This window comes from Babylonia areolata, chromosome 26, assembly GCF_041734735.1.
Source record: "Babylonia areolata isolate BAREFJ2019XMU chromosome 26, ASM4173473v1, whole genome shotgun sequence".
In the NCBI taxonomy this organism is placed as follows: domain Eukaryota; kingdom Metazoa; phylum Mollusca; class Gastropoda; order Neogastropoda; family Buccinidae; genus Babylonia; species Babylonia areolata.
This window is the reverse complement of record NC_134901.1, coordinates 28,722,750-28,736,477: the sequence shown is the minus strand read 5'-3', so window position 1 is coordinate 28,736,477 and position 13,728 is coordinate 28,722,750. Positions and strand designations below refer to the sequence as shown.

At 37.8% G+C, this 13,728-nt stretch overlaps 1 protein-coding gene across 2 annotated transcripts; it reads left to right on the top strand.

The window, feature by feature from the left end:
• Window positions 1–1,150: 1,150 nt before the first annotated feature.
• LOC143300467 (eukaryotic translation initiation factor 2 subunit 2-like) lies at window positions 1,151–13,309 on the top strand. 2 transcript variants are annotated; one of them, XM_076614171.1, is made up of 9 exons: window positions 1,151–1,330; window positions 3,712–3,865; window positions 5,855–5,946; window positions 7,132–7,288; window positions 7,704–7,783; window positions 8,700–8,848; window positions 9,962–10,018; window positions 10,575–10,660; window positions 11,517–13,309. In XM_076614171.1, exons 1-9 carry the CDS (start codon window positions 1,313–1,315, stop codon window positions 11,690–11,692), a joined length of 969 nt encoding a protein of 322 aa, XP_076470286.1. In that variant the 5' UTR covers window positions 1,151–1,312; the 3' UTR covers window positions 11,693–13,309. The 2 variants fall into 2 exon arrangements, with proteins under 2 accessions (XP_076470286.1, XP_076470287.1); XM_076614172.1 differs by lacking the exons at window positions 1,151–1,330; window positions 3,712–3,865 and adding an exon at window positions 5,446–5,540.
• The last annotated feature ends 419 nt before the right edge of the window (window positions 13,310–13,728 follow it).

Below are 13,728 nucleotides of genomic sequence, written 5' to 3'. Positions count from 1 at the left end.
GCGTCAATAAAGAAAATAATACAGACACTTATGTATAGACTGGAAATGGACGCCTTAAAAACAATTAATATACCATGAATTTTGTATGCCTATGGGTGGAAAAAAAAAGTACGAATTCGTATATTCTTTGTTGTCTTAAGTTTAAAAGAGTTCATTCCTGGGCTGGCCAAACCCTCACAGTTACACCTGAAAAATATTTAACACTTCATGATTAACTGACTTACGATTTTTTGTTAGTTTATCTAAATGTCACGTCCTATAGCTATATATTCACCTGTAAGTATTATGCCATTTGACTCTTGCCTGTTTCTACTACTTAGCCACTTTCCATCCCCCGAATTTCCTTCTCCATTCTAAAATTCTATTTCTTGTCACATTTGTAACTTTATATAAAACCGGTAATTCGAACACTTATGTTCCCGGCAATTTCACATAAACACATACACTGCGCACACACCCCCTCTCCCCTTTCCATATCCCCCACCCACCCCCCCCCCCCCCCCCCCCCCGCGCCGGGGGCCCCTCTTCCCCCTTGAAGACTCATGTATAAACTAAGCAGCGACTGAATAGTGGTTGATCGAGAGAACTGAATCCAATGATACTGTCAATATGTATTTGCACTAATTTTCATCAGCAATCACGCAGCCATGTCAACCGCTTAACAAACAGAGACTGAGTCAGTTGAAAATTAAACTATATGTAAAATAAATAAACAAGTAAATAAATGAATAATAAATAGATAAGTGACTAAACGACTAAGTAAATACATTTTTTAAAGACTAAATTACTAAGTAAATAAACTAATAAAATAAATATATGGCCTGGTATGGAAAAAGAACGTATCTCTAACATAATGTGCTCTGCTTATTTTTGTATGCTTTTTTGAAAGTTTCAGTTTCTCAAGGAGGTGCCACAGTGTTCAGGCAAATCCATATACGCCGTCCACCACTAGCTGACATCTGCTGGTTAGAAGCAAACCAGCAACATAACAAAACGCGCTTCAGGCCTTGAGTGTATGTGTATTATATTTGTGTACCTAACGGAGTGGATTTCTCTCCTATTCTGCTCTTTTAAAAAAGAGTGTTCGGGAATGGGCAATTGGAAAGTTACCTCCCGTACCGGAGTCTCCCGAAAGGAAGTCGTGAAATCACTCAGTATCTTCCGCAGCTGATGCAAGAAAGAGTCGCACGTTTGTGGTGAAGTGGTTCTTCCTGTGCAGTGGAATTGAATCGATCTGTTCGATTAAAAGAGTTTTTGTATTTGCTGTATTTACGGTTCCTTACTGTTGCTTGGGCCTGTATTTGAGAGCAACATGGCAGATGACGAACTGGTAAGTGGTGATCCCGGTGTCAAAGCAATCCCGAACAGCTGAAACCTCAACATGGCGTCGTGCATGCGCAACACAGCATGGGGAAAAGAAAAAGAAACCCCCACACTTTCTGAATGTTCATGTATGCGATCACAAACATTAGTTTTAACAAGGGAGTGCAGAGCAAGAGATATTAATGAAGCAATTATTCTTGATGCGCAGTTTATGTTTTTACACGTGTCTGATTGCACAAAATAGTGATAAAGTAGGTGAGGCTATGACTTACTAGTATGAGTATGACGAGTATTACTAAATTGCGCCGGAAAAGCAAAATGGAACTAAACGTATTTAGATTAGTTTGAATTTTATTGAGAAAAGTACAACGTTTTATTGAATGTTTTTGTACCCAAGTATAACAAAACTAACATGCCTCTTCAGTCTATACGACACCCTGTAAGAACGACCGAATTTCAGACCCGGTCTCATTGCAAAAATCTTTCGTCCATATTGTTCAGTTTCTTTGATGTCAACTGGTCCTTACACTAAACTACTTCTTAATCAAGTTAATGTTTGTTAATAGTTATTGATTATCGTTAATAGTATTGCTAAGTAGATACAGGCGCAATAGCCAAGTGGTTTAGGCATTGGACTTACAATCTGAGTGTCCTAGGTTTGAATCACCTAACGGCACCTGGTGGGTAAAGGGCGGAGATTTTTTCCAATCTCCCAGGTCAACATATTTACAGACCTGCAAGAGCCTGAACCCCCTTCGTGTGTATAACTATAAGCACGTTAAAGATCCTGTAACCCATGTCAGCATTTGGTGGGTTATGGAGACACGAAAATACCCAGCATGCATAAAGTGCTAGTAATGGTCAAAGTTATGACCACTGAGCATTAATGGAAGAAGGAAGGGGGTGGCATATTGGGCTTGGTTTCTGTCCTTAATGTTAGTATGGGGCTTGCTTTCTGTCACTAATTAGAGAGTAATGTTACATTGTTAGTATGAACATTAAAACCTGTCCTTAAAGTCAGATACTGATTGGTGCATGATAGGCTTTGGTGCAACAGGTTCAAAAGCCGTAGCAGTGAGATATTTTGACATTAAAAAAAATTGTCATTCAGGCCAGTTTTGCATTTCCGTTTAATTTACAAGTGTATCATCAAATTCCAGTAGTTACACAGTAAATGCATGTTATGCTTAGTCAGGGAAAGTAGGTTGCTGCTTGATAATGAACGCTTTATTTATATATTCCAGCTTGCAGGCAGATGTTCCTTTGAAAAACAGTGAGCAGCACCCATAGAAGGAAGCTTTCTGATTCAGCCTCCAAATTTACATCAGCTTGATTGGGAATACAGAATAATTATGTTTTGTTAATGCAGTCAGTCACTAAATCCAAAGGTTTCTGATCTTGCTTCTCATGAGGCTGATTGATTATTGTATTGAACAGCAGTAAAATCTGCAGCAATGACTCAGTTTAAGAAAAATGACCACTCCATTTCTGAGCTGCAAATTCTGTCAATTTTAGTAGCTACATTTTCATTAAAGATAATTTGGATACATTTTCTTCAGTCTGCAATGTTTTTTTCTGAAGCATCTGAATTTGTAACCTTGGATGAAAAATAGAGATTCAGCTTCAGGGTATGATAATCTCTGACTGCAGAGAAAAAGAATAAATTTGCACCCATAAGAAATGATGTAATACTTCAGTAATAATCTAGTTGCATGCTAAGCCTTATTTCTAATGCCTCAGTATGTGCCTGATTTATTACAAATGCACATTATTCATATTGTGTGATCAGAGGCCAGTTTGTGTAATGGTTTTTTTCATTTATGTTTTTAAAAAATTTTTTACATGATACTAGTAATATAGTGAATAGGACTGGAATTTTGTTTTTATTCGAATCGTATTGGTACTACTCTAGACAGTGGTAATAATTTCTTTTTATTGATTTTTAATTTAATTAGATGGATTGTTTTTATTTTTATTTATTTAATTTTTTGGCAGAGATATGGTTCAGAGAGAAGCAGAATAGTAATGTATAGATTCAAACAACATTTTTTCTTTGGCAGTTTTAAAATTTTTATATTGACAGATGGTGTTGGAAATAAGAAATCTGAATGAGGATGACGTTGATTTTCAGTCACTGTTGCAAGTGTTGGTAACACCATTACAGATGAACACAAATGCACACATGCATGCACAATTACTTTTAAACACGTTTGCAGTGGTTTGAAAGACACAAACAGATTTAAAGTGACAGCAGTGCTGAAGATAATTTTATTAAAAGTAAAACATTTATGATGGGAAGTAAAAAAAACAACATGTGGTTGAATAAACCGTATTTAGTTATTATAATGATTCATTTAAACATGACATTTGTTTTTGTTCTGTTTCCAGATTCCCTTTGATCTTACAAAGAAGAAAAAGAAGAAGAAGAAGACTCCTTTTGATTTGGATGCTGCCCTGAATGAGGATGGTGCTGCAGATGGATCTCCTTCAACAGCGCCAGAGCCAAAGGCTGAAGAGGCACCAGCTCCAGCTGTTGAGGAAGGTAATGCTGGTTTAGTGCACTAGGTTCAAGATGATAATGATGAAAATACTCTATTAAGAATTATTTACTTAGCACCTTTCCTGGTAAAACTCGCTCAGTTTTGCTGTGCAGTAATTGTAATAATTGATGAGTAAAATATGGATTTAAACAATACAAATGAAAAAGATGCATGAATGACTGCTTTTGCGTTTTGGTGTTTCTCTCTCTTTTTTTTTTTTAAGTATTCATTTGGAGAATTGGGTTAATAAATTAAAATGATAATAATGACATGCTCAGTTTTGCTGTACAGTGTAACAGTAAACGAGTAAAACATGCATTTAAACAATGAGTTGATGAAAACAATTCATAAATAACTGCTCTATTTTTCTTTTTTTATATTTGATTCTTTTGGTGGATTGGGTAACAGAAAGTGATGATATTGACAGTTTTTATTTTTCTTGGACTTGCTCCCTTTCATTTAGTTTTGAAAATATATATTTGTATGTTTCTAAGGACAAAGGTGCATTGGCAACTCCTCCTGTCCCCCCCCCCCCCAACCCCTCCCCCCCGCCCCCACCTTAGTCAACAAGCCAAGAGGAAATCAAGATGATATGGTGGTTGCTGTTGTTGTTCTCCAGAACTTGGTCCTTCATTTCAATTAAAGCACATTTTTATGTCACATGAGAAGTTTAAAGGTGCAATATTATTAGTACTACCACCCCCCAATCTGAATCACCTCCACCCCTTTTATCAAATAAGCTATGGTCATGTACATACATATTATTGCTGTACACACATAAATTATGATAAAAGAAGAAAAAAACCCAATCACCTGTAAACTAAAAAAGAGAAAGAAAAAAAGGAAGAAAATAAAGAGAGAAAGATAATGGACAATAAAGAAAAGGAAGTTAAAGGAAAGAAATTAAAAAGGAGTTTTCATGAGGCACCAGATAATTAAACATCACAACCCCTCCTATTCCTACCTAAAGAGTAACGACACAATTGCATCATTAACACATTTTCCTTCGATTGTCATGTCTATTTATAGACATTTTGCTGATTTCATATTCTTGCATCACCTTTAACATATAAAGCCCCTACCAAGTTCACTGCTGTTGTTGTTCTCCAGAACTTGGTCCTTCATTTCAATTAAAGCACATTTTTATGTCACATGATAAGTTTAAAGGTGCAATATTATTAGTACTACCACCCCCCAATCTGAATCACCTCCACCCCTTTTATCAAATAAGCTATGGTCATGTACATACATATTATTGCTGTACACACATAAATTATGATAAAAGAAGAAAAAAAACAATCACCTGTAAACTAAAAAAGAGAAAGAAAAAAAGGAAGAAAATAAAGAGAGAAAGATAATGGACAATAAAGAAAAGGAAGTTAAAGGAAAGAAATTAAAAAGGAGTTTTCATGAGGCACCAGATAATTAAACATCACAACCCCTCCTATTCCTACCTAAAGAGTAACGACACAATTGCATCATTAACACATTTTCCTTCGATTGTCATGTCTATTTATAGACATTTTGCTGATTTCATATTCGTGCATCACCTTTAACATATAAAGCCCCTACCAAGTTCACTACTGTCATTAATCCTAAAACACCATGTATGGAATCATCTGTTGTGAATATATTCAGCCTAATTCAAGCGATTAAAAATAATGACCAAGAAACAAAGTAAGTGAAGTATTCTTTATGGCCTTGATCATTACAACTACAAGCTCTGAAGAATGACATTAACTGAAGTGCTTCTTTGTAGTTGTACAACATGCATTCATTTCAACAATGCTTGGACAAACAAGACATCTAGTACATGGACGTGTTTACTTGGTGATTGCCTTGTGCCGTGCCGCGCCGGACTTTGTATGTATTTTATTTCGTCACATAATTTTTTGTACATTTTAATCTTCTGATGCTAAATCTTAATATCATAATTTAGGTCTATTCTTGTAGAAGAGCCATGAATGATCATGAAATTGTGTTTGTTGCAGATATATCCTTGGACCTGGACTTTGGTGGAATGAAGAAAAAGAAAAAGAAGAAAAAGGCTTTTGACATGGAAGATGTGGCTGAAGCTGTGCCGGTGAGGGATGGAGTTATCTTTTTGTTTTTTGCAGGTTTTTTCTGTCTGGATACAACGGGTAAAAAAACAACAACAACCTTTATCATATTGTTTTGACTGCTATCTTTGTTTTCATTTCAGTTATAACTGTTAAGAAGGTGACAAGCATTTGGATTTTCTTTTCTGTTTTTTCTTTCTTTGGCAAGCAAGGTTTTTTACTTTCCAAAAGAGCATTTTACAGTCTCACAAACTAAATTGATGTTATTATTTATCATTATGGCAAAGAAAGTGTTCTGAGTTTTTGTTGTGAAGTATCCAAGTTGAAAGACATAATGAATATTTGTTGAACTTGAAGCTTTGGATAAGATTATAGAATTGTTTGTTTGTTTGTTTGCTGCCTTGTCATCTGCACTGTTTCAGTGTCCATTACTCCCATTCCTCTTTTTTCCGAGGCCCCCAAACATGGCCACACTGGGGTTTGATTGTCTCAGTCTTGGTGCCAGTAGTCCACAGGTAACCATCATTCAGTGTTAGGTTGCTAGGAGGCCACACACCACAGGATATCCTGCACTGCTGCTAAGTCAATTTGGTGGCATTCAGTTGTGCCTGTTCTGATTTAACGTACTCAGGACACCACTTCTGATGACAATGATGGCTTAGTCAAGGAGCCATACTGAGTGAGTATCATCCCCAGACTGGAGACCGCCACCAAGTCCCTGCAACAACAGTCCCCTGTGAATCCGCCGACACTAAAGAACTTGACAGGACTCACCCCAAGCTTGGAAGTGGAGATATATTGAAACTGAGGTCACTGTTACAGCAAGGAATGAAAGGCCATGCAATTTGGGACTTTTTTTTTAATATATTTTTTATTTTATTTTTAAAAATAAGTAATTGATGATGATGAAGGAGGAGGAGGATGACCATGACAGTTTGCGGGTTATGATAGTCCTCATGAAACAAAGTTGATATGTTTTGGAAGGGCTGATGTCCTCAGCACATTCTAGTCTTATTTGCCTTATGGAAGTAATATGCTATGAACTGTGTTTCTAGTTGTTGTTTTTTCCTCAGATGTAATGTTTTTTTGTTTGTTTTTTGTTGTTGTTTTTTTTTAATGCAATTTAGAAATCAAAATTTAGTTTGCCAATCCTGTCACTTAACAGTGGGCTGGACTAAAATCAACTCTGCGATATGTCCATTTTTCAGGACGTTGAGTCGAACCAGACAGCCACAGAGGGGGGGGACACAGGCATGTCACTGGAGGAGGAGTTTTCACTGGATCTGACCAAGAAGAAGAAGAAGAAGAAGAAGACGGAGCGTGTGGAAGACTTTGATGAAGAGGAGAACGGGAAAGACGACTTTGGTAAGTTGTGCAGCTGTTGGACAAGGGGGAAGGATAGATGGAATGAAGGTGTGTTTAGGGTCAAGGAGGGTTCAGGTGGGAGCTTGGGGGCAGGCAGGAGGGAGGGGAGGGGGGGGCAAAAAAAGATAAACATGCTGTCCTGAAGCATTTTGTTACAATGCTGAGGGGGGTGACTTTTGCATGACTTAGATGCGAGTTGGAATCGGATTTTTTTTTAGCATCTGTTGTGTGCCTTCTGCTTCAAGGTTTGACAGTGAAGCAGATACCTTTATTATGGAGTGAACTTGTTGGAAAGGTTGATGGACTGGGATAATTTGTGCTCATTCTATAATGGAGAATAACATGCATAATTTGAGATCTGATTGTTAATTGGTGATAAGATGCATGTGTCAGAACTTACGTTTTTTTTTCTCAGATGACATGGGTGGAGACAGCATTGATGGACCTGGCAGTAGAGCATGGAGTGCTTCAGACAGAGACTACACCTATGATGAGGTGTGTAACCTTTAGCTGTTCTCCAAATTTTGAAAAATCATTGATTTTCTTCATCCTTAGCATGTGAGTGAATATATTACACATTTTTCACTCTGTTGTATTAAGAGGGAATGTATGTGTAATACTTGTGTGTCAGTCTTAAAGTGTGTCTGACTCGATGGCATTTTGTTGGCAAGTGCTCTTGTAAAATGTATCGGTCTTCAAATTTTTCGATATTTTAATGATTTTGACCACATAATGTGTATTGCAGTCTCCCTTCACAATGTCATGACATTCTCTTTCATGTTGCAACCGCCACTTTACTCCATGTTTTTAGATACCTAAATTTGTTGTCTCAAGCAGTTTTATAAATAAACTTTCAGCTATGCTCTGAGAACATTTTGTTATGATTTAGCAATTGAAGTGGAACATGTTTTAGTGTCTCAAACACTTACCGATTTTACAGGTGAACAGACTTGGTCAGTACAAGTATTGAACTGAATTGTTTTACTTTTTGTCACAACAGATTCCACTGTGTGAAATTCAGGCTGCTCTGGCCAAGAAGAGTGCACAGTCATAGTGCAGCACCATCCATAATTTTTTTTTTCTTTTTCCTGTCAGCAGGTGGTTTTGTTTTGCTAACAAAGTGGATTTTTCTACAGAATTTTGCCACGGAGAATCCTTTTGCTACCTTGGGTTCTTTGACAAGCGCTTAGTGCAAGCTGCTCAAGGGACCTTGGTTTATCATCTCAATCAGATGACTAGGGTCCAGATTACCACCACTCAAGGTCTAGTGAAAGGGGAGGAAATAATAGGGAATGTGGGATTCAATCCCATATCTTCATGTTCTCTAGCTTCCTAGGCGGACATGTTACCACCACTAGGCCACTGCTCCACTTAAGTGTGCTGATCACTGGGTGTGTGTTTCTGATGGCAGCTGCTGTCACGGGTGTTTGACATCATGCGGGAGAAGAACCCGGAGATGATCGCTGGGGACAAGAAGAAGTTTGTGATGAGGCCACCCCAGGTGCTGCGTGTGGGCACCAGGAAAACCTCCTTTGCCAACTTCGCTGACATCTGCAGGCTGTGAGTAATGGTCCACTCTCAGCACGGAACACTTTTACTCAGAGAATCAAGTTCACATAAGCTTAAGTCAACGCCCCTTAAAGTGGAGTTGGGTTGGATAAAAAGAAAGAAAAAAAAGTTATACATGTAACAGCCCACACACTTAAAGGCCACTCATACATAAGAGTGAACATGGGAGTTGCAGCCCACAGATGCAGAAGAAAAATGACTGAATTATTGATGAATAACATAGAGTTTTTTTGTTTGTTTGTTGTTGTTTTTTTAATGATTTGACACGCCTCATAATATTAAATGCTCGTCCTTTTTTTATTATTTCTTTTCCTAATGACCTGGGATTGTATAGGTTTTAATTTTGGCTCTCTTCACTGAAAAATCGAACAGATGAAACATCAATTCTGTCTTTGATTTTAATTCGTCACATTTGTGAAATGTTCCACCTGAATTTAAATTAAAAGTGAAGCAATGATTGAAAAAAGAAAAAAAAATCCTGAAAGTATCTGTCTGACTGGAAAAAAAAAGAAAGATAGATCGCACATGATTCATTCAACGAGCATAAGCTGGCACTCTAAATACTATGCCTTTCCTAAGGGTTCTTGTGATAGTTTAATATTTTGGGGGGCCCTTGGTCTTTGAGAGGTTCTTAAAAGGTTTTACAATTTTATGATTAAAAACCTGCTTGAACCCTGAAAGCTAAATGACAAGAATGAAAAGAAATGAATGATAGTTGGAAGGAAAGGGGAGAGAGTGAATAAAACCCAGTCTTATGAATTTTTGTATTATGCATTAGGATTGGAAGGGGTGGTGAACGAGGGGGATTTGCACTGTGTGTGTGTCTGTATGTGCATGGAATGCTTATATGTATTCAAACACTTAAGTGCATGAACAGTTATTGAATTTGACCTGTATTACTGAATATTTTTATAATCTGTATAACTGAGCAGCTGTGTTAGTGGGTGTGAACTGCCTGTCTTGGGTCATAAATCCCTTGTTCTTTTGATTACCCCCTTGCATCCACCCCCCGCCCCCCCCTCACTAACCCCCCTCCCTCGTGGCATTGTGGTTCATAACAGGCTGTTTTATTCCATGCCGACTGATGAGTTATCTGGGTTTCAGATTGCATCGTCAGCCAAAGCACGTTCTCGCCTTCCTTCTGGCTGAATTGGGTACCAGGTGAGTCGTGTTCAGCTGCTTTGGCTTTGGGGCATCATTGGTCAACATATTTGATGATCAGTAACTTGATGTATTTCATGGCACACAACAATTTTTTCAGTTAAGGTGGAACTTCAAGAAATAAATATTAGCAGTAAGGTCAGGTTGATCTTACCTCTAAGTGCTGTAACTATAAACAGATAAGAAATATTTAACAATGTTAAGATGGCATCTATTTTTCTATTCTTTTTTAACTGCCAAATTAATGTGAATAATATGAAGAGGATACAAGAAGACTAAAACAACAACAACAACAACTTGCTACACTAAGTTAGTATGACCATAATTTTAAAAAAAACTGACCAAAGAAAGACGGCAAAAAATTAGATTGAAAGACACCATCATCCCCTTTTTTTTTTTGTTCAAATATTGTGCAGCTTTTCACACATGCTATGCATGCACATGGATTTCATTTCTGTTGTCCAGTACGCAGACAGAGTGTGGGTAAGCAGTTAGCATGGCGGTTGGGTTTGATGTTGGTGAAGTAGCACGCTGACCATGATGACTGTGTGTGCAGTGGTTCTGTGGATGGCAACAACCAGCTGTTGATCCGAGGAAAGTACACCCAGAAACAGATTGAAAACGTCCTGAGGAGATATATCAGTAAGTGGCAACAGCATGTGATGTGGTTATTGATCATCTTTTGTGTGAATACATGTTTGGCAGACTGCCTCACTTAGTGTGGCTCTCTACAAGCAGAGTGGGGTAATGTTTTGAACTGCATGGGTTAATTATTTCATAGCAGTTTTTCCAACTGACTGCTTAATGGGAATTGTAGAAAGTTTATGGTGGTTTTAATGAATGTATCACAGTGGATTGCTGATTGGTGACTGTGATTGGAGTGTGAAGATGTGATTAGCTGTGGGTTCGGAAATTCTGAAACAGGGATTGTAACAAAATGTAAGTCCTTGTTTTTTTCACTCTGATAGAAAAAAAGAAAGAAAAAGAAGTGCCCAGTATGTCATGTTTTCACAATTTCAGACAATGTCAATCCACCAGTAGTGCCACTAATGAAACAAAACCAAATAATGGTAAATATCCAGTGTATCTGCTTCAGCTTTACACACACAGATACTAATGATAAATACTTAGTATTACAGCTTTTAACGTAAACAAATACTATAGTAACTAATACTGGTAAATATCCAGTATTTGCTACAGCAACTAGTTCTGGTAAATATCCAGTATTTGCTACAGTGTCACTGGTTAATACACAGGGCTGGATGAGGGCTGGATGTTAAAAAAAAAAAGAAAAAAAAAGGCAGTTATACTAACTCCACTACCCTCGTGAAATGAAAATTTAGTTTGTTTCGTTTTGTTACCCAGAATAATATTTGCTACACCATCACACATTACACTGTGCGTCTGACACGCATCAGAGAAGTTTGTGTTTGTTCAGTCCCTGTTAGTGGTGTGTGCCATTAGAGTGACACAGTGTTTGGTATTGTGTGTGTTCCAGAGGAATACGTGACGTGCCACACATGCCGGTCGAGAGACACCATCCTGCAGAAAGACACACGTCTCTTCTTCCTGCAGTGCGAGACGTGTGGCTCTCGCTGCTCCGTGGCCTCCATCAAAACTGGCTTCCAGGCCGTTACAGGCAAGCGTGCCGCCATCCGTGCCAAGACGGCCTAAACCACACCCTGCCTGCCGCCCTCTCTCTCTCCTGTTGTGGATCTGTAAGCACTCGTTCATCGTCCAGTGTTGGACTTTTGTGGAGGGGAGTCGCTGGCTTCCTGATTTGTTATTCTGTTCAGAATTATGAATGATCTTTTTTTAATTTTTTTTTTTTTTTATTTTTATTTTTTTATAATTCTGTGTTGATTTTGATCAATTGTTTTCAAAACGGTTTGCCTCTTTCACTCTGTGCTAATAGCCCGGTTTGGTTAAGTTAGGTTTTTGCTGTAGTCTTGTTGGTTTGCAAAACGTCTTTCAGCATTAATGGGGGTAAGCTGTCAGTGGGGTTTGTCAGTTGTAGTCAATACTTTATGGCTAAATTATTGTTTGTTCCCACATTCTTTTTATGTGTGGGCAATTTTTTATTATTATTTTTTTTTTTTTTATGATCTTTCTTTTCCTTTTTCCATTTTTTTTTGTTTTGTGACTTGTAAATTGTTTTCAGTGCGATATCCACATTTACAGATGTGAGAGAGAAGGCAGGGAACTTTGTAGGCACCAGGTGTTTGCCTGTGCTAAGATTTTTCTCTTTTTTTTTTTTAAATTTGTTTTAAAGAATTTGTATTAGAGTGTATGATTGTATCCTTTTGATGTCATAAGGAAGGGTTGAGTGCTCTGCATGTGGAGTGTGGGAGACTTAGTGTGGCTGTAACGTTAAGTGAGAGATGTGTGAGGAATGTGAGCTATATCTGGCTGCTGTTGACTCCCCTGTCTGGTGAGTCTTGTCGCTGGGATGGCAGTGATTCTCTGACTGTGCTTGATTTTCTGTTCAACTTAATCAATTCACTGTACATTTGTGAGGCAGGTTTGTTTGTAGCGTTGCTGGAGTCGTGTGTCAAGTGTGTGTCTTTTGAAACTATTTTATAACAACACAGTGACTGCTCTAATCTTCAGTTGTGGCAAGCTGTATTCCTCTCCACAGTACTCTCAGATTTATGTTACGATCATTTAGAAGGTAAATGAAAGAAATACAGAAAAAGCAGCGCCAATCTAAGAAATATGAATTACATTGACACGTACAGAAATAACTGGGTGTAGAGAACTGCACCTGTCAGATTTTTAAACTAAGGAGTTATGACAGTTATGAATATAACCCATGACCCGTTATATTTCGATTAATTTTTAGAATGTTTAATTATATCACCATTGATACAGATTTCAGTTTCCTGTTGGCATCCATCTGTCTGTCTAGGATGTTGAATGCACAGTATCATTCCGTTTTTTGAATGACATCGGATTAATTGAAGTGTTATGCATCAGTGTTCATTCTACTTTCGGCAATGTAGTTATCAGTTGGCTATGAATCCAGTTCAGATGTACCAGGTTTGAATGTGGGTGTTCCATTAGAAATAATCTTTGAAAATGTCTATAGGGCGGGTTTGTACAGATGGCAGTCTGGACTGTGTGATGTGTATGTGCAGTGATTCAGTGAACACTTGGTGACTGTGGTGTGTGTTGTGCCACCTTTTCTTCTTTTTTTTTCTTCTTTTTTTTTCATAGGTTGGTGGCAGATGTGATTTGCTTCACTGATGGTCTCTGTGATGCCAGCATCAGAATAAAGTGAATGAAACAGTGTGTGGCTCATCTGCAGCTTGTGTGTGGGTGTTTTTTGGCAAGTTTATGCAGTGAGTGTTTACATACTGCATGATGTTGGGAGAGAGCTTCTATTGAGAAGCTGTATTTTATTGTTGGGCTTTGATCAGGAAAAAAAAAAGGTCAGTGTTAAAGGTAAGCACTTAACTATTCAGCATTTTCAGGGCTTGTTACTGACAGACACACAATACCTGCTGAAATTTGACCCAGTGTTTTGTATTATGAAATGCACATTTAAATGAAAAAGATTAAAACTCATAAGCCACAGAGGTTGATAACGTGAAAGACATTCAGACAGGTAGAGCCCAGAGCATTTCCATTGTACACAAGCACAGTTTCAAATATCTTGAAACCTATCATTAAGTTACATGCAATGGCATATCAGGTTGACTGGCTCCAGG

Coding starts and splice junctions, on each gene's coding strand:
- LOC143300467 (XM_076614171.1), top strand. Junction 5,947..7,131: donor ATGTGGCTGAAGCTGTGCCG/GTGAGGGATGGA, acceptor TCCATTTTTCAG/GACGTTGAGTCGAACCAGAC. Junction 10,019..10,574: donor CTGGCTGAATTGGGTACCAG/GTGAGTCGTGTT, acceptor CTGTGTGTGCAG/TGGTTCTGTGGATGGCAACA.